This window comes from Lynx rufus, unplaced genomic scaffold (assembly GCF_022079265.1).
Source record: "Lynx rufus isolate CCGP_SWC_20201006 ecotype Redwood Valley unplaced genomic scaffold, mLynRuf1.p SCAF_4, whole genome shotgun sequence".
Lineage (NCBI taxonomy): Eukaryota > Metazoa > Chordata > Mammalia > Carnivora > Felidae > Lynx > Lynx rufus.
In genome coordinates, this window is record NW_025814856.1 from 14,876,986 (window position 1) to 14,894,935 (window position 17,950).

At 56.3% G+C, this 17,950-nt stretch overlaps 1 protein-coding gene across 2 annotated transcripts in view; it reads left to right on the plus strand.

Annotated features, from left to right (window-relative positions):
* Positions 1–57: 57 nt before the first annotated feature.
* LIMD1 (LIM domain containing 1) overlaps positions 58–17,950 on the plus strand; it is a 69,768-nt gene continuing 51,875 nt past the window's right edge. For both annotated transcript variants that reach the window (XR_006965041.1, XM_047095380.1), the window contains exon 1: positions 58–1,904. Coding sequence is in view for 1 of the 2 variants with exons in the window: in XM_047095380.1 (XP_046951336.1) it covers positions 506–1,904 (1,399 nt within the window). In the remaining variant the exon portion in view is untranslated. The remainder of the gene's footprint in view (positions 1,905–17,950) is intronic.

Consider the following 17,950-nt stretch of genomic DNA (forward strand, 5'->3'; position numbering starts at 1 on the left):
GGGAGCCGCGAGCGCCCGGCGCCCGGGACGTGCCTGCGCCTCCGGCCGCCGCGCCTCTGCCGCGGCCGGTCCGGCGGCCTCCACCCTCTCCCGCCGAGCCGGCTTCACTCCGGCTCCCTCCAGAGGCTGCGCTCTCGTCCCGTTTCCGACTTTGATTGCTTACGGAGGGGATTTGTGTTTTTCTATTTCTTTTTCCTTTTACGATTTGAAAAGGAGAAAAGAACGCACGGCAAGCTGGGACGGTGAAGCGCCACCAGCTGCCCCCACGTGGACACCTCCGAGGCGAAAGGGAGTTGGACGCACACTTGGGCCGGCCGGCCTTGAGGCCTCCACTTCGGCCGGACTCCCAGGCCTGGGGTCATGACTCTCAGGCCCGGCAGGTGGAAGGCGTTGACTGTCCTGGGCTGGACCTGAGCCCCGGCCCCCGCTGCAACAACCCGCACCCCCGCCCCGAGCTCACCGACACACCGGCCACCTGGGCTAGGCTCTGACTCGCGCCTGCGACATGGATAAGTACGGCGACCTGGGCCTGGAGGCCAGCAAATTCATTGAGGACCTGAACATGTACGAGGCCTCCAAGGATGGACTCTTCCGAGTGGACAAGGGGGCAGGCAACAACCCTGAGTTTGAGGAAACGCGCAGGGTGTTTGCCACCAAGATGGCCAAGATCCACCGCCAGCAGCAGCAACAGCTTCTGCAGGAGGAGACCTTGCCCAGAGGGGGCAGAGGTCCGGTCAACGGCGGGGGCCCCCCAGGCCCACAGGTCCGACGGGATGCCGCTGGGGGCCACAAGCTGACCCCGGATGGTGCTACCAAGCCCCCTCTCGCTGCCTCGACAGCGGGTCCTGGGACGGCCAGCGCCGTCGCCTCTGGGCAGCCCTTGTATCCACCCCAGGACCAGAGGGCCAGGCCGTATGTCCGCAGCGGAAGCCACGGCAGCCAGGACTGTGGCTCCAGGGAGAGCCTGGCACGCTGGGAGATGTCTGCTTTCCGCCAGCCCGGCCCCTGCGAGGATCCTTCCTGCCTCACCCACGGAGACTATTATGACAACCTCTCTTTGGCGAGCCCAAAGTGGGCTGATGAACCGGGAGTGTCCCCCAGCATCAGGGTGGGTGTCGGGAGTGGGTGGCCTGGCACCCCAGGGACTACTGAAGCACCACTGTCCAAACCCTCCGGGGACCATCCCCTGTACCAGCCTCAGCTGGCCCCAAGCTCCAGCCAGTCGTCAGAGACCGGCCAGGATGGCGGTGTTGGTGGCCGCGGCTGCGAGAAGCCAGCCGGGCTTTGGACTACCGCCTCTTCCCAGCGGGTGAGCCCCGGCCTTTCTTCCCCCGGCCCGGAGAACGGGGCCCTCAGGGGGCCCACTCAGCCCAGGACCCCTTCTTTTTTGGCACCCTTGGCCCAGAGCTGCCCCAGCCAAGGAGCTCTTCCCAGAACAAACTTGGGCGTGGGGAGCGAGGTATCGGGCACCACGCCCAAACCCACTGTGGACCCTCAAGCCTGGTTCCAAGATGGACCCAAGTCTTACCTTTCTAGTTCCGCCCCATCATCCTCACCAGCCAGCGCGGACGGCTTGCCGTCGGGTGCGGCCCCTGGACTGGGTCCCAAGCCTGTCTGCACGGACCCTGGCGTTGGTCCCAAGCTCAGCCCCACCAGCCTTGTCCATCCGGTGATGTCCACCCCGCCTGAGTTATCTTGTAAAGAAGGCCCTTCCGGCTGGTCATCTGATGGCAGCCTGGGGCCTGGGCTCCGGGAGAGCCCCAGTCCCCCCAGGGTGAGGCTGCCCTGCCAGACCCTCATCCCGGGCCCCGAGCTTGGGCCCTCCGCCGCTGAACTGAAGTTAGAAGCCCTCACTCAGCGTCTGGAGCGTGAGATGGATGGTCACCCGAAGGCCGATTACTTTGGTGAGTGAGAGATTGGTGGCATTGCCCACCTGGGGTGATAAGGTCCTGCGTTTGGGGGAGGGGCTCCCCGTCGGGGATGCCGTCGCTCTCCTTGAGTGGCACTCTTTTTTTGGGGGGGGGTGTGGCTTCCTCTCTCAGCTGCATCTCCTGATTCAGAAACTTGAAAGCATCCCTGAACAGAAAGCGGATCTTGCAGCTGAGGCGTTACGCACGTGCAAAAGGCGAAGCGGGGCGGGGTTGCCCACGACCGCTCTCAAAAAAGGGAAATGCCGGGACGTCGGATTTCAGAGCCTCTTGGCAGTGACTGGCTCACGCAGGACTTGAATGGACAAGCGTCTGGGGGCCCGTGCTTCTGGGCCAGGCTGGTCTGGCTATTTGAAGACCAGTGGTTGGGCAGGGGCTCTCTCTGGCCGTGTGTGTGTGTGTGTGTGTGTGTGCACGCGCAGTTGCACTACTAACACAGAAGACTGTTCTCGAGCCGTGGTTCTCAAAGTGTAGTCCCCGGACCAGCCGGACCCCTTCACTTGGGGACTGGTTAGAAATGCAAACGATACAGGGCCCCACCCCACACCTGCTGAAACTTGGAGGGGGGACGGGGCGCGGGGGAGAAGGGGCCGGACACCTGTGCGCTAGGTGTCTCCTAACTCAGCCCCCACCCGAGGTTCCAGCCCCGCAGCCAGGCGACATCCACAGCCACGGCGCCCAGTGGGGTGGAAGACGCTCCTTACTGGTTTTTACTCACAGTTTCTGGTTTTGTTTTATTCTCTTTTTGGAATCTCAAACTCTCGGAGACTGCGGGCTTCAGCTTTTTCTTTTTCTCTGTGCAGGGTTTGGAGGCAGCTGTCTTGCCCTGTGGGGTAACGACGTCGTGGTCTCATGGGAGAACTAACTAGAAAGCCTGTTTTTAGAAGAGTCTGAGGGTTGTTTTTGTCTTTTTTTTTTTCTTCCGTTTTTGAGCTCTGAATAATTGGGGTCTTGATTTCCCCATCTGAGGGCTGAGAGCCTTGGGAAGCTGAGTCCCGTGAGGGTGGCCGCTGTGCCCCACGGAGGAGGGCAGGGCACTGGGAAAGGCCTACCTGTTTTTAGCCTGCCCTGTTCTCCGTGAATGACCGGCTCTGGCCTAGGGTGCCTGGAGGGACGGGGTCCCAGGGGCCCATGGGTGCACTGTGCTCCTTATCCTCCTGAAGGCTCATGGGACCAGCTCTCATGACACAGTGGGCGCTCGGAAACTGGGGTGACTTCTTTGGTTTATGTTTCAGAGCGCATGGCACTGTCTTACGGCTCTCTTCCTTTGCAGATTCCCCCCTTGGGAAATAATACTTAGCTGGAAACACTGGTTTTTAAATGTAAACTTATGCTTAATTAAAAAAAAAATTGTTTTTAATCTTTATTTTTGAGAGAGGGAGAGAGACAGAGCGGGAGAGAGAGAGGGAGACACAGAATCCGAAGCAGGCTCCAGGCTCTGAGCTGTCAGCACAGAGCCCGATGCGGGGCTCAAACACATGAACCATGAGATTGTGACCTGAGCTGAAGTCAGATGCTCAACCGACTGAGCCATCCAGGCACCTCGCTTAGGTTTAATTTTTATTTTCAAGGTCGTTAGACAACAAAACAGCAGTTTTATTTTGTCAGGGAGGTAGGCTTACACACCGGGTCGGGACCAAGGTATTCGCTAACACCAGTCATTCAACATGTATTTACTGATCACCTGCCTCGGGATGTGCTCTGTTCGAGGCCTTGGCCTACATAATGAACAGGACAGACGGTGCAGTGGAAGGAGACAGGAGATGGACCAAATAAGTAATCAAGCCCTGGGGAGAGACAGGGGTGGAGAAGGAGACGGAACCCCGGGGCGGGTGTTGGCAGGGCGGTTTCCGGTTTTAACTCAGGGGGTCAAGGAACGCCCCATCAGGAAGGTGGCATTTGAGGAAAGGCCTGAAGGAGCAGCATTTGTCCCAGGAAAGGGCGTTCTCGCTGGGCAGATGGCAGGGGCAAAGGCCCTGGGGCCAGTCTGTGCTGCGCCCTGTGCTGGACGCTTGCCTTCTACCATTTTATTTACTGGTTGAAAGCACCCTGGGAAGCAGGTTCTGTCATTACGCCTGTCTCACCAACTAGGACGGTAAAGCTCAGGGAAGTTAGATTACTTAACCGAGGCCTCCCAGGTGACGCCGGGTGGGGCTGGCAGTTGAGCCCTGCAGTTCAGCCGTGATGCCCATGCCTCTAACCAGCGTTGCCAAGCTGCCTCCCAAGCACAGATGGGGAAAACTGTTTTATGTCGGTACTTATTTACTCGTCTGCCCTTGTTTTTGTTTTTGTTTTTAAATTGCAGCTAATGTCACTGTAAAATTAACCATTTTAAAGTACACGGTTCAGCGGCATTTGGTACACTCACGGTGTTTTCCAAACACCAACTCTGATAGTTTTCAAAACCTTTTTGTCACCCCGAAAGGACACCCCATCCCCCCACGAAGCAATTAATTGCTCCTCACTCTCCGCCCCTCCCAGCCCCCGGCAACCGCCAATATGCGTCCTGTGTCTATGGGTTTACCTATCCTGGATCATTCACATAAGCGGGATCGTAGTTTCCTTTTGGACGAAGCGTCACATTTGTGTGTAGAAAATTCAAAAGACACAAAAACACGCACAGTGAAAAATTCGTATGCTTCCTACCTGGGCTTCTGGTTGAGCGTCCTGGGTGTAATGAGTGTGTGTGTGTGTGTGTGTGTGTGTGTGTGTGTGTGTGTGGGAGAGAGAGAGAGAGAGACTGAGCCGTGGTGCTCCGTGCTGTCCATCTGCTCTCTGTCTTTGCCACTGAAACCGTGCATCTTGGCAGCTGTCATACATCGGCACGTGTGGAGTTGGCTCAGCATCACCACTGTAGAGACGTGCCCCGGGTCACGTAAACGGTCCCCTCTGGTGGCCTGTGAGACGGGCCCGTGTGTAGGACGCAGGCCCAGCTTTGGGATAAACTCCCCGGGGGGTGGGGTTGCAGGGCTGGGGCCTTGGGCCCTTTCTGTGTTGCCTGGCTGCTGTCTGCAGAGATTGTGCGGGGAGCACAGTGTCCCCCACCCGGGGGGAGGGGCCCCGCACTTGCTTTGACAACTGGGGTGCCACTCGCTCTTCCGTGACCAGCCGTGTGGCCGAGGAGGAAGTCTCTCACCGGAGCCTCTGGCGGTCAGTTCTTGGTCCAGCCCTGCCACGTGACCTTGAACAAACTCGGTTCCCTTCCAGGCCTCACCGCTTCATCCGTAGCGCGAACCAGCTGAGGGGCTCACCACACGGATGCCTCCCCTTCCTTAGATCTGGTGTTATTTGGAAGATTGTGTCTGCCCCACATGCGGCATTTCTTACGTTACGATGCACTTTTATTTGCAAATAGAAGAATATCTTTCGAGACGGGGCTCTCGCCAGAGACTCAGGGTAATGTAACCATTACCATCAGAGTGGATGTGGTTCCAGCCGGAAGCCAAGCAAAGTAGATGTTTGGGTTGGTTACTTAGGCCGTTTCCTGGGTCTCACAAAGGCATCCCTTTGGGCGTTTACACTGTGGGAAGGGCTCGTGAATCCCTGCTGTTGCCTTTGAGAACACTTAGGTCTGAAGACACCTCAGTTTCCAGTAATTGGTCAACTCCTCTCCAAGGACGCTTCTGGCACTTTCCTTGGCCGTCTTTGTGGGCTTGGTACGACGTGGTCCTAGCCACTGCTTCTCCCTGCTCTTTCTTCTGTGTTCCTCGGTGGCCCCTTTGTGTCTTTCCGTCTGTGCAGAGAGAGGCAAGGACGGACGGACTCTCGACGCTGCTTGGAGAGTGTTAGTGGTTTGCCCGGTGCAGTGTGGCTCCTGTTTTAACACCGCTGTTTATACGGCAGAGGAAGAGAAGAGGTCACCGTGCCTTTTGTTGGCTCTTCCTGGCCTCTTCCTCCATGGTATCCAGTGTCTTCCTCACACTGGTTCCCTCCCCACTTCCCAAGGAAAAAGGGTACAAATAAGCCACCTGTCACAGCCTGGGTTTCCCAGGAAGCTGACTCAGACAGTTTAGAGGACAGGGGGCTCCCCAGGGGGTGCCCTTGGAAGGAGGGGAAGGATGCAGGCGTGGGTAGAGGAGGGCTTCAGCTGCAGTGCGGGCCTGACAGGCCTGGGCCCACCCCGCAGGGAGCTCGGGAGCTGGAAAAGCCCTTCAGAGCTGTCCCGAGTTGGGGCAAGATCGCCAGGCCTTCACGCTCCCCCGTAGATCAGTCATCCATGGTGGGCCGCCCTGGGAAGCACTTGAACTTGGGCGAGGCGGCCCCTTGTGGCTCGGACAGAGCCCGAGGGGTGGACAGGCGAGGCCTCCCTCCGGCTGCACCCCCGGCAGCCAGGCCACAGCCCCTTCGGTGAAGGGGGATCTGGGCAGCCCAGGGCCACCGCAAGCCCCCGGCATCAGGCAGACCAGACCCCTTTTACAGTGACTTTGGGCCCCGTGGTTCTAATCCTAGCGACCGTCCGTCGAGTGCCCGTGACGCAGCTGTCGTTGGGTATGTGCTCTGTGTTGACTTTCACAGACGCCGGTAGTCTCTGTTCGCAGTTGGGAAACTGAGGCTCGGGACTTGCTCAGGACCACACAGGCGTCAGTGGTGGTGCTTCCACCCCGTTTGGGCTCTGACGGCTCCCCTGGTGGGACCGGGCCGTCTCTTAGCTCTGTGTTTGTCGCTCCGTCGCCCTCTCCAGATTCACTCCCCACCCAGCTGCTGCGGGGGCATCAGTTGCCTCTGGGCCTGTAGACCCCCCCCCTCCGCCGCCATGCTTTCCCTCCCGGTGGTGGGTCTGGGGGTCAGAGAGAAGCCCACTGAAGCCCTGCAGGGGAAGGGGCTCTGCCAGACTCGGTCAGGCACCAGGGGCTGCAGAGGCAAGAAGAGGTTCGTGGTAGGGTCTCCAACACCCAGTGAATGGATGGAGCCCCCCCGCCCTGCCCCGCATGGATACAGAGAAGAGGCCGGCTCTGCCCTGAGTTTTCCAGTCTCCCCTGGACCCTCCTTTTCTTTTTTTATTGTTTTTTTTTTAACGTTTATTTATTTTTGAGAGACAGCAGGAGCGAGGGAGGGAGACACGGAATCCGAAGGAGGCTCCAGGCTCCGAGCTGTCAGCACAGAGCCCAACGCAGGTCTTGAACTCACGAGCCGTGAGATCATGACCTGAGCCGAAGTCGGCTGCTCAACCGACTGAGCCACCCAGGCGTCCCATCCTGTGGACCTTCCTGATGCAGCGGCCAACCCGCCTTTGCCCAGGAGCCTATAACCAGCCTACAACCTCCTCCCGAGAATGGCCCTGCCTGCGTGCCTGGTCTTTAGTAGACCAGGTAACCTTCTCAAAATCAGGAAGGCACGTGTATTTTGAAAAAAATGTTTACTTATTTATTTTGAGGGAGAGAGAGAGAGCATGAGCAAGGTAGGGGCAGAGAGAGAGAGAGAGAGGATCCTAAGCAGGCTCCGACGTGGGGCTCGAACCCACGAACCTTGAGATCACGACCTGAGCCGAAATCAGGAGTCGGATACTTAATGGACTGAGCCTCCCAGGTGCCCCAGGAAGGCATATGTTTTGTAACTTTTTATCGACGTGTAGTATACACATAGGGTAGGTGCCCACAAAGTGAACGCACCCGCGTGAGCACCCGCGTGACCAGATCGAGGCAAGAACGTGAGTGGCGGTGACAGCACACGGCTTGCACTGTAGCCATCGGGCCCACACTCGGGCTCTGCCCTGCCGTACTGTGCTCACCAGCCCCATCACACCGGCCTCGCTGCTGGTCCCCGAGCTCCTGGAACTCCTCCCTCACAGGGTCCCTGTCCTCAGGGACTTCCCCAGCCGGCGCCCTTGTGGCACACAGAGCTGCCTGCCCCTGTGACCCTACTCAGGGAGGGGGTCTCCAGCTGAGCCCTGATGAACCCTGACGAGCCCTGACCTTGGTTTCCCACAGCGTGTGCCGTGACCCTCTGCGGTCCTCCCTCTTTGGGATAGTATGTTTCTCCTCTATTCCTCTGTGGCCAGGAAGGAATGTCTTGTTTTTTCCATTAATAGTTGACAGCATGGGAGCACTTGGGTGGCTCAGTCGGTTGAGCGCCCAACTTCGGCTCAGGTCGTGGTCTCGCAGTCCGTGAGTTCAAGCCCCGCGTCGGGCTCTGTGCTGACAGCTCAGAGCCTGGAGCCTGCTTCGGATTCTGTGTCTCCCTCTCTCTCTCTGCCCTCTCCCTGGCGCTCTCTCTCTCTCTCTCTCTCAAAAATAAACATTAAAAAAAAAAAAACTTAAAAAAAACGAATCCACAGCATGAAATGGACCTTACGATGTGGCACTTGTTGCCGGAGTGTTTTGGTTTTTTTTTTTTTTTTAAGTTATATTTCTTTACGTTTTTTGGCTTATGACTCCCAACCAGGACGCAGAACTGGGCAAGAGAGGCCCAATCTGGGAAGTGAGGAAAGCGGGCGTCCCGCGCCTGATTTACCAGTGGCCCCGGGTGGGACACCGGGCACGCCGCTCTCCCTCAGCGCGGAGACAAAGCTGACCTCGGAGGGCTCGTCCCGGCCCGAAGGGCTGTGGCTGTGGCTTTGGGGGCCCTCGGGTGCCTGGATTTTAGCGGACCGAGTAACCGGGCACAGCACTGTCAGCGGTGGTGGGAGCCCAGCCAGCCTGGCGTGCCCCGCCCCGTCCGGGCCTCTGGGGAAGCAGAGTGCTTCCGTGTCTTAAGTTACGCTTGCGTTTGCTACGGCGAATGGTAATCGTTTTCATTTTAGGGGATCTGGAAAATACATCCAGTGGAAACGGGAGCCGTAAATCCCTGCCATGCCGGCCACCCTTGGAATAATCGGCGTTACAATTTTCTGCAGAGGTTCCGGTGCACGGTCGTGGCTAGAGCCCGCCGCGATTCGGGGCGCGTCACGTGCTGTCATTCTTGGCTCCTGGGCCGGACGCAGAAGCCTTCGCTTGGCTGGAGGTCCCTTTGCTCCGCAGAGTGCAGCTGAGGAGAGTGAGATTCGGAAGGAAAGGTCTCTAGGAGGGCGAGCCACTGGTGTCACACCGGTCGCCCACCCTGAGGCCTTTTGAGGCTCTCACTCTAATTAAAAACTCGGGGTCCTCAACTTAGGGGGACAGTAAGTAGCACTGGCTGCAGGGTTCGCTGACCTTGTTTTTGCTGGCGTGGCCCAGGCTTCCTCCCTGGACTCCTGTGATGTCCTTGGTGGTGCTGGGTCATCGGACACTGGAGAGTGGCCTCAGGGCCCGGCACTGTCAGGGCCCCACAAAGTGGGTGCTCGGTGGCCGTCTGCTGGAGGAGTGGAGGGCCTTCCGCTGGGGTGTGAAGGGAGCAGGGAAGGGATTTGTAGCTGGGGTTATGGCCTTGAGATGGTTTTGCTAAAGCGTATTGCCCTGTGCCAGGCACTTTTCCGTCATCTTACGTGCGTCGGCTTGTTCGACCCTTCCGATAACTGTATTTCACTAGCCCCGTTTTATAGGTGGGCAAACTGAGGTCAGGTACCCTGCTGAATACATTTGTTGAGGAGCGTGGCTGACGGAGGGCTGGTTCACCTGCTTCAGGTGAGCTCGAGCCCCACTTTGGGTGAGCCCTGCTTCCCTCTCTCTCTGTCTCTCTCTCTGTGCCTCTTTCTCTCTCCCTCTGCCTCTCCTGGGATTCTGTCTCTCTTTGCCCCTTGCTCACTTGCACCCCCCCTCAAAAAAATAATAAATAAAGAAGGATCAGTGTCAACCCCAGACTGTGTGTGATGCTTAGAAGCAAACGTTGGACGAAATGATGCTTCGGGCCCATCGGGCAAACTGAACAGAAACCTTTCCCGAAAACAAAGCAGGCCTCCAAAATTCCCAAGGCCCATCAATGGCAGGGGTTGTACTTGCCAGCAAATATTTATATCTGCTTCAGGTTTTGTTTTTCACTTGTCCCCTCCCAGGGAAGCCAGCTGGACACGGAATGTCAGGGTCACGTTGGAAGGCTGGAGACTTTCTGCTCGAATGTTTCAAAGGGAATACTTTAGGGTCCACAGCCGGGCTATTTTTAAGTTTTGAGAGCCATGAGTTTAGACTTGGCCAAGTTCCCTCCTCATCTTTCTTGGTCTGTGACTCAACTCTGCCCCAGGAGAGCGAGGACTGGTTACTCCCGGTTACTGGAAGTCTGTTGGGAGCATATCAGGGACCTTCATCTTTTCTCCCCCACGCACGTATCCGCAGCATATAAAAGGTTCTGGAAGCCTGCCCTGCCGCTGTCACTGGAGAGGAGGGGCCTCGAGTTCAGTGTGCGTCTGCCCTTCAGCCAACCCTGGGAAATGTAAAGACCCAGGTAATTTGAGGATGGGTGGCTGAGGCAGCCCGCTAATAATGCAGGCCCTGAGTCTGGGGGCGCACACACATCCCAGCGGGCTTTGGCCCTGACAGCATGTGACGGTCATTTCGGCATGCACACGGTAGCACGCTTGCTTGCCTTTTGCTGACCAAAGTCCCTCTGACCATAATAGCAGCCTCCCTGTTCTCTCGAGCCCCCCTTCCGGCAGGGTGGGACCAAGTTGTGGCCGTGTTTGCTCACACGATGGTCAGGGCTCGCCCAGGGCATCCGGGTGGAGCTCTCGCGTCTGCTGAAACATCGCCCGGCCCGTTCTCTCTCCCCCCTCTGTGCCTTGCGTCGCTTCCTGATGAGGCAGGGAGGTGGCGAATTTGGAAAGATGGGCTCGGGGGGCAGCCCCGCTGACCGCTGGCCACGGTGGACTCCAGGGCGTCTGCTGACAGAGTCCCCATCACCGTCAACGTGCTGGCGGCCGGCCTGCCTGTGCCACTCACCGACGGTGCCAGTTTGGGCATCTGGCTTCTCGTTTTTTGCCCTCGGTTTCCTCACCTCATGGGGACTGGATGTCCTGTGCTCTTTATCATTCTGTTCCCCTCCCCGTGCCGCGAGCCAGTGACAGGTTCAGGGCTCTTGGCAGAGAAGCCCGGGATGGAGAGCGCGTGAAAAAAACGTGTGTGTGAGCGCACACTCCCTGGGCAGCAGGTGAGTGGTTGGTGACGGCAGGCACTTCTTTGAGTTGGTCCTGCTGGGTCCCTCCTCCAGGTCACTGTCCCCAACCCGGGGGACCCTGAAATGCCCTTCTCCCACTAATAATGCTCTTAACTGACTTCACTCATGAGATCAAAACCACATTCTTGGGGGAAAAACACTTAAGCTCATACAAAGTGGCACTTGAGAATAATAAGGAAAATGAGGAAGTAAAATCCAACACCGAATTAATGATAAGACTCGAAGTACAAAACACAGGGCCTGGTGTGTAGAAGAATAAAAAGTTAAGACGTCTCGGGGGCGCCTGGGTGGCTCAGCTGGTGAAGCGTCCGACTTCGGCTCAGGTCATGATCTCGAGGTCTTGGGTGCGAGCCCCGCGTCGGACTCTGTGCTGACAGCTCGGAGCCTGGAGCCTGCTTCGGATTCTGTGTCTCCCCCTCTGTCTGCCCCTAACCCACTCGCTCGCATGTTTTCTCTCTCGATCTCTCTCTCTCTCTCAAAAATAAATAAAAACTTAGAGACGTTAAGATCTTTCAGTCACAAATCCACCGTTGGCTCAGCAGCAGTGGACTGGGAAACCGTGGAGGCCACAATGCCATTGCTCTGTCCCCTTGTGCCCGGCGGCGGTTGTGACGCTCTGACAGCCGATCAGGGCGGAAGGCTGAGCTGCTCGGGCCGGGACTTGGGTGCGCCACGCGTCTGAACCTTGGAGGTGCTGAACCCCCGGTGCCTTCTAAACTTGGGAGACGCTCTGGACCTTGGGGTGGACTTGACACTTGGCCACGTTTTGAGAAGGGAATTTCAGCCAGAGAGCACGAAACCGGGGTGAGTCTCTGGACCGCTCTTGCCTTAGCTTGGCCGGGTGGGGCTCTGGAGTCCTGAGGCTAGGCTTGTGGGCGTTACCGTGACCCCCCCCCCCAGCGACCGGGTCACTGGCTCTCCTGCTGGGTCCCCGGGGCTCTCGGCTGCCCCTCCCCCACCTCTGTCCGTCACCACATCCAGTTCCAGGCCCAGATGACATACTCCCTCCACGGTCATTAGGGAACACCTACTGTATACAGGAGGCGGAATTAGGATTTGCGGGGCTTGCTTTGTGCCCAGACCTGTTGCTTAGCTCCACTTGCTGGGATGTGGGCTCCATGAGCGGGGGCGGGGGGCGTCCCTTCTGTTCGTCCTTGTGTGCCGGGGCCCAGGGCAGTGGCTGGCACCCGGCAGGCGTGCGGCAAAGACTTGCTGAAATCAATGAATGAACACCGTGGCCAGCAGAGGGATGAGGAGAGTCCCCGACTCCCTCCCAAGTGCCGGCCCTTTGAGTGGGGACGTTCCTGCTGTGGTGCACGCACACCCCGGGGCCCCTCCACACCCCACGTGCACATGCCAGGGCGTGCGTGGGAGGCAGGCACACCTCACCCTGACCCGGAGGCACCCGGACAAGGTGCTGCCCGGGTAGAAGATGCTCCGGGTGGCCCAGGACCGGAGTGGCCGGAAGAGGCTGGGATGCCGCGGTCCGGGTGGCGGAACTGCGGGGCCCAGAGTCCCGGGGAAGTTTGGACAGGAGCAGGGGGAGGTGCCGGCAGGCAGATGTGTGTGTTCTTATCTGAGAGGGCGTTCATCTTCTCCTGAAATCAGAATTTGCGGAACTGCTTGTGGCTCTCGATCGGCCCCGGGCCGACTCTTCGAAGGCCTTTTGTGCCTCAGTTTCCCCGTCAGCAAAGCGCGGGCATGGCTGGTGGGAAGACTTAATTAATTAACGTAGATCTGCACCGCCCAGCAGCTGGGAAGGACTTCAGAGTGTGCCGGTCCCCGTGAGATGTGCTCTAAGGGTGAGATCTCCTCTGGGCCAGACTTGATATGGTGAAAAAAATGTCAAACAGCTCATCAATATTTTTACATTAGTTCTGTGTTTAGTGTTTGTTACTTTGTTTGTTTGTTTGTTTATATTTGAGAGTGCAAGCGGGGACAGGCAGAGGGAGAGGGGGGACAGAGGATCCCAAGCAGGCTCTGCACTGACAGGAGAGAGCCCGATGCGGGGCTCCAACTCACGGACCGCGAGATCATGACCCGAGCCAAAGTGAGATGCTCAACCCACTGAACCACCCAGGCGCCCCAAGCCCACAGGTGCTTAAGATGTAGTCTGTCCGGTCGCCACCGCCCCGACACGAGCGCACTGAGGCCGTGTGCCCGCCGCAGAAGGAGACGAGACGGCCCTCACAGCCCCTTGAAGCATGTCTGTTCTGATGGAGGAAGAAGGTACTCTGCGATCTGAGCAGGTGGTCCTCGTAGCTGAGCCAACGTTCCAGGACCTTAAAAACACACTCAGTTTCGCGAGGACAGGAGGGACATCCAGGGGGACTGCACGTCCCCTCGCTGTCCTTCGAGAAAGGAAAGATGGTGTTTCTAGTAAGAGAGGTGGCAGAAGGCCCCCCGGGACTGGGCTCCTCTGGGCCCCGGCCAACAGGGGCCCGCACCCCGCGCCTCTGGCTGGGCTGTGGAGGCCTCGCCTGGGTGGTGTAGGGAGGGGAGCCGAGATGGGTGGCTTTCCCAAGGAGCCTCCAAAGGCCCGATTGTCTGCGGCCTGTTCCGGCGTGGCCGATGCCGTCCTCTCTGGCGGTGGGGCTTAGACAGAGGCCCTTTGGTGGCTGGCCTCGGAGGTCAGTGCAGTGTTAGAGCCAGCCCTCCCTCCTCGGCCTGTGGCCCCCGGCTGCCACCCCTCGGTGTCAGTGGCTGTGTGGGTGTGGGGCGAGGCAGCCCTGCCCTAGTTTAGAGCCAGAGAGCAAAGGAAGGGAAGGGGGAGGGCAGCAGGAAGAAGGGATCCGATGCTGAGTAAGCCAGTGGGGCCTCAGCCCAGCTGTGTGCTTTGTTTGTGGGGTTTCAGTCTCCGCACTGGGTATTGGAGGGCAGGCCCGGGCCTTTCTGCCGCGTGGCCTTTTCTGACCCAGCCCTGGTAGTGGCTTTGTGTCACTTCTGCTGCACACCGTTGGCGAAAGCAGTCACCTGTGCCTGAATGGGGGAGGGGTGGCAGACTCCCCACCTGTGGATGGAAGGAGCGTCGAGGAATTTGTGTCTGTGTTTTTATTTTATTTTATTTTATATTTTATATTTTATTTTATTTTATTTTATTTTATTTTATTTTATTTTATTTTATTTTATTTTATTTTATTTTATTTTATTTTAATTTTATATTTTAAAGTCCACTTATTTATTTTTGAGAGAGAGAGAGCGTGCGCCTGAGTTGGGGAGGGGCAGAGGGAGAGAATCCCAAGCAGGCTCCGCACTGTCGGTGTGGAGCCCAACGTGGGGCTCAAACTCAAGAACCGCGAGGTCATGACCTGAGCCGAAACCAAGAGCCGGACGCTTAACCGGCTGAGCCACCCACGCGCCCCGGGTGGCTGTGATTTTAAAAAGTTACACGTAAGCACAGCCTGGAATGTGTCGTTGGGTGAGTTGTAACAGATGCTGGCGCCCGTGTAGCCCGCCCTCCTGTCAAGGTATAGTAGAGTTCCAGCCCCAGGAAGTTCCCTCCTGCCTCTTCCAGTCCGTGCCCACCCCCCCGCCGAGCACTTTTCTCATTTTTTTCATCGTTTCTTAGTTTCGCCTGCCCTAAAACACAGCATAAATGGATTCGTGCGGTGTTCGTATTCAGCCAATATCCTCACTATTCACGGATTCTGTATTTGCGAGTTTGCCTAATTGCTAAGATTTATTTGTCACGCCAGAATCGACTCGTAGCGCTTTGGCGGTCATTTGGGGACACGTGCGGAGGGATGAAAAATGTGAGTGGCCCCCCACACACATTCCCCGCTGAGGGTGAGCGGGGCGTTGCTCTGCCTGCTTGTTTTAGCTCTCACACTGTAAACAAGTGTCTTTTTTGTGGTCGTTTTAGTGCCATGGTTTTTGCATTTTTGTGCTCTTGGTGATTTTTCTGTATAAAATGTTCCTCAGGGACAGTGCTGAAGTGCTGGGTGATATTGGTAAACTCGAGAAGGCTGTGATGTGCTTTAACAGAGAAAATACCTGTGTTTGATAAGTTTCGTTCAGGCATATGTCCTGATGCTGTTGGACGTGAGTTCAGTGTTAATGAAGTCAACAATATATGTTAAATAAGTCATCTTTAGGGGCGCCTGGGTGGCTCAGTCAGTTGAGTGTCCGACTTTGGCTCAGGTCATGATCTCATAGTTTGTGGGTTCGAGCCCCTCATCGGGCTCTGTGCTGACAGCTCAGAGCCTGGAGCCTGCTTCGGATTCTGTGTCTCCCTCTCTCCGTGTCCCTCCCCTGCTTGTTCGTGCATTGTCTCTCTCCTTCTCTTCCTCTTTCTCACTCTCTCTCAAAAATAAACATTAAACAATTTTAAATAAGGTGTCTTTAAACAGAAACACAGATAAAGCGAGGTTATGTACTGACTGGTTGATGCCAGTGTTACGACCAGAGGCTGGCGGGAACCTAACCCTGTATTTCCTCCAGGGGGGGCGATGTTCACTATTCGATAATTCGGCATTTGCGGTGACTTCACGGAACATTATGCCGCGAATATCGAGCATCGACTGTAGTACTCTTTTGTCTGGCACCGTTCACGCAGAGAATGTCTGTGAAATTCATCTCTGTTGCTTCTGTGTGTCAGGTGTTTGTCTTTTTTTCTTTTTCTTTTTTTTTTTTTAACCAAGTAGCATTCCATTCGGTGAGTACACCACACTTTATTTTTCCATTTCCCTATTGAGGAACGTTTGTCTTTCCTTCTGGGGCCGAAGGAGAAGTCGGCTATGGTCATTTGTGTCGAGATACGCTTTCACTTCTGCTGGGTAAATACCTAGGAGGGGAGTTGCTGGCTCATAGAGTAGGAGTGTGTTTAACTTTTTCAGCAGCTGCCAAAAAGTTTTCTGAAGGGACTGGGCCATTTAGCCTTCCCCCAAACAGTATGTGAGAGCCCCTGCCCCCTTTCCTTCTTGATGCGCTGTTTCGGGGGTTTCTTTGGGCTCCGCTGGCTACTTTCTAAACTGGCTCCTCTGTGAGGAGGGCACTTGGCTGACACCCTTCTAATTCCTTCTGTTAAAATAACTGTCTTCACAGCCGATTTTTCAACCCTTTTTTGGTAGTTACTATGGTCTCAGCAGGGTTGTTTTTTTTTTTTCCCACCAGCTTTCACTAACGCGGAACACTTGCATGGTTTTGCCATTTCCAAAAACTCACGCGCAACTGACTGTGGGAAAGTCAGAAACTCTGTGCCGACAAAAATGATGTACAAGGGACCGATCGTTCCACTTGGGGGTAATCACTGTTAAGAGAGACTTTTGTTCTGACACACAGCTGTTTAATTTTTAGGCATCTGAGGGAACGAGAGTGAACTTTGTTGGAGCAGTGAGTCCCTGGTGAGAATTATACTGGTGAAGGGCCCCAGGGGAGGACACACAGCTAGAACTCAGAAGCCAACGAATGAAGCCTTTTCCTCTTGAGTTGCTTGTTTCTGGTTCTTGCTGGGAGACTTCGTGTCACCCTGGTGGCTTGATTTTTTTGAAGGCCGGCCAGAGTTTAATTTTTTGCAGGTGATCATAGGGTCAGAATGGAGAGCTGGGGGCCCCTCCTCCCCCTGGGCCTCGGGAAGCTCTTCTCCAGGCCCTCCGAACAACCCCTCTTTGTTCCTCTGGGGAACCAGCAGTGGGAGGGGGCTCTCTCTCAGGGGCAGCCAGAGTGGGAGATCGCTTCTGGTGGTTAGAGAGTCTTTCCTTCTGGGGGCACCTGAGTGGCTCCGTCGGCTCAGGTCATGAGCTCACGGTTCATGAGTTCAAGCCTCGCATCGTGCTCTGTGCTGACAGCGTGGAGCCTGCTTGGGGTTCTCTCGCTCCCTCTTTCTCTGCTTCTCCCCTGCTTGCTCTCACTCTCTCCCTCTCTTTTTCTCAAAATAAATAAAAAACCTAAAAGAAAAAAAAAAAAGAATTTTCTTCTGTCTGGCCAGCAAGCAGTCTAATTTAGGATCTGATCCCGTCAGCAGCTGGGACGATCCCGTGAAAACAAAACCAGGTCCTGTCACTCCTGAGCCCAGAAGGAATCCTCATGCCCTTCTTCCCGTTCCTCACTCAGCAAAATCACGTCTGTGTCTGTACTGCAGATGGCTGGCCTACTCTGCAGATTCTAAACGACATAGTCTTCAGAAGCAATGTTTGTGTCTTTGATCAGAAAGGGGAATTGACGATGTGCCCCGTCTTAGCCTCTCGGTCAAGCAGCAGACAGGTGCGAAGGCCCCTGGTTTGTGGCGGGGACTCGGACCCAGTCCCCCCACGTTGTTCCCACGCAAGGCGTGGGGCCGGTTACGGAAGGAGGGCTGTGCCCGGCGCTTTACCAGCACCATCTCACGTTTCCGGCGGCCCGCAGAACGCCCAGTATTGTTTCCTGATTCGAAGATGGGGACAGAGCAAGGAGGTCACTCATCCAAGGCCGTGCATGGGGTTAGCTGCAGAATCGAGAGAAGCGTGCTTCCAGACGCTGTGTTTGTCCCAGGGGCAAAGTGTGGCTGGTGGTACCTCCCAGCTGGCACGGGAGGGGGAGACCCTCCCCAGCCCGCGGTCTCCTGCTCCTGACTCCCTGGGGCAGCGGGCGGAAGAGAAGGAGCCAGGGCTCTGGAAATTGGAGAGCACCGACATCCCTCCCAGCTTGAAGTTTCCACCACCTTCGTGTTCTTTTCCTTCTCTGTGACACCCTTTTTCCTTCTTTGGTGAATGCGTATTTAAAGCATCTCTAAATCAGCCTTGTGTTCATCTAAAATCTTTTTTTTTTAAGTGTTTGCTTATGTATTTATTTTAAAAATTTTTAATGTTTATTTATTTTTGAGAGAGACAGGGTGAGTGGGGGAGGGGCAGAGAGAGAGGGAGACACAGAATCCAAAGCAGGGTCCGGGCTCTGAGCTGTCGGCACAGAGCCCGACGCGGGGCTCGAACCCACGAACCGTGAGATCACGACCTGAGCCGAAGTCGGACACTCAATCGACTGAGCCACCCAGGCGCCCCCAGCCTTGTGTTACAATGAAAAAAGTT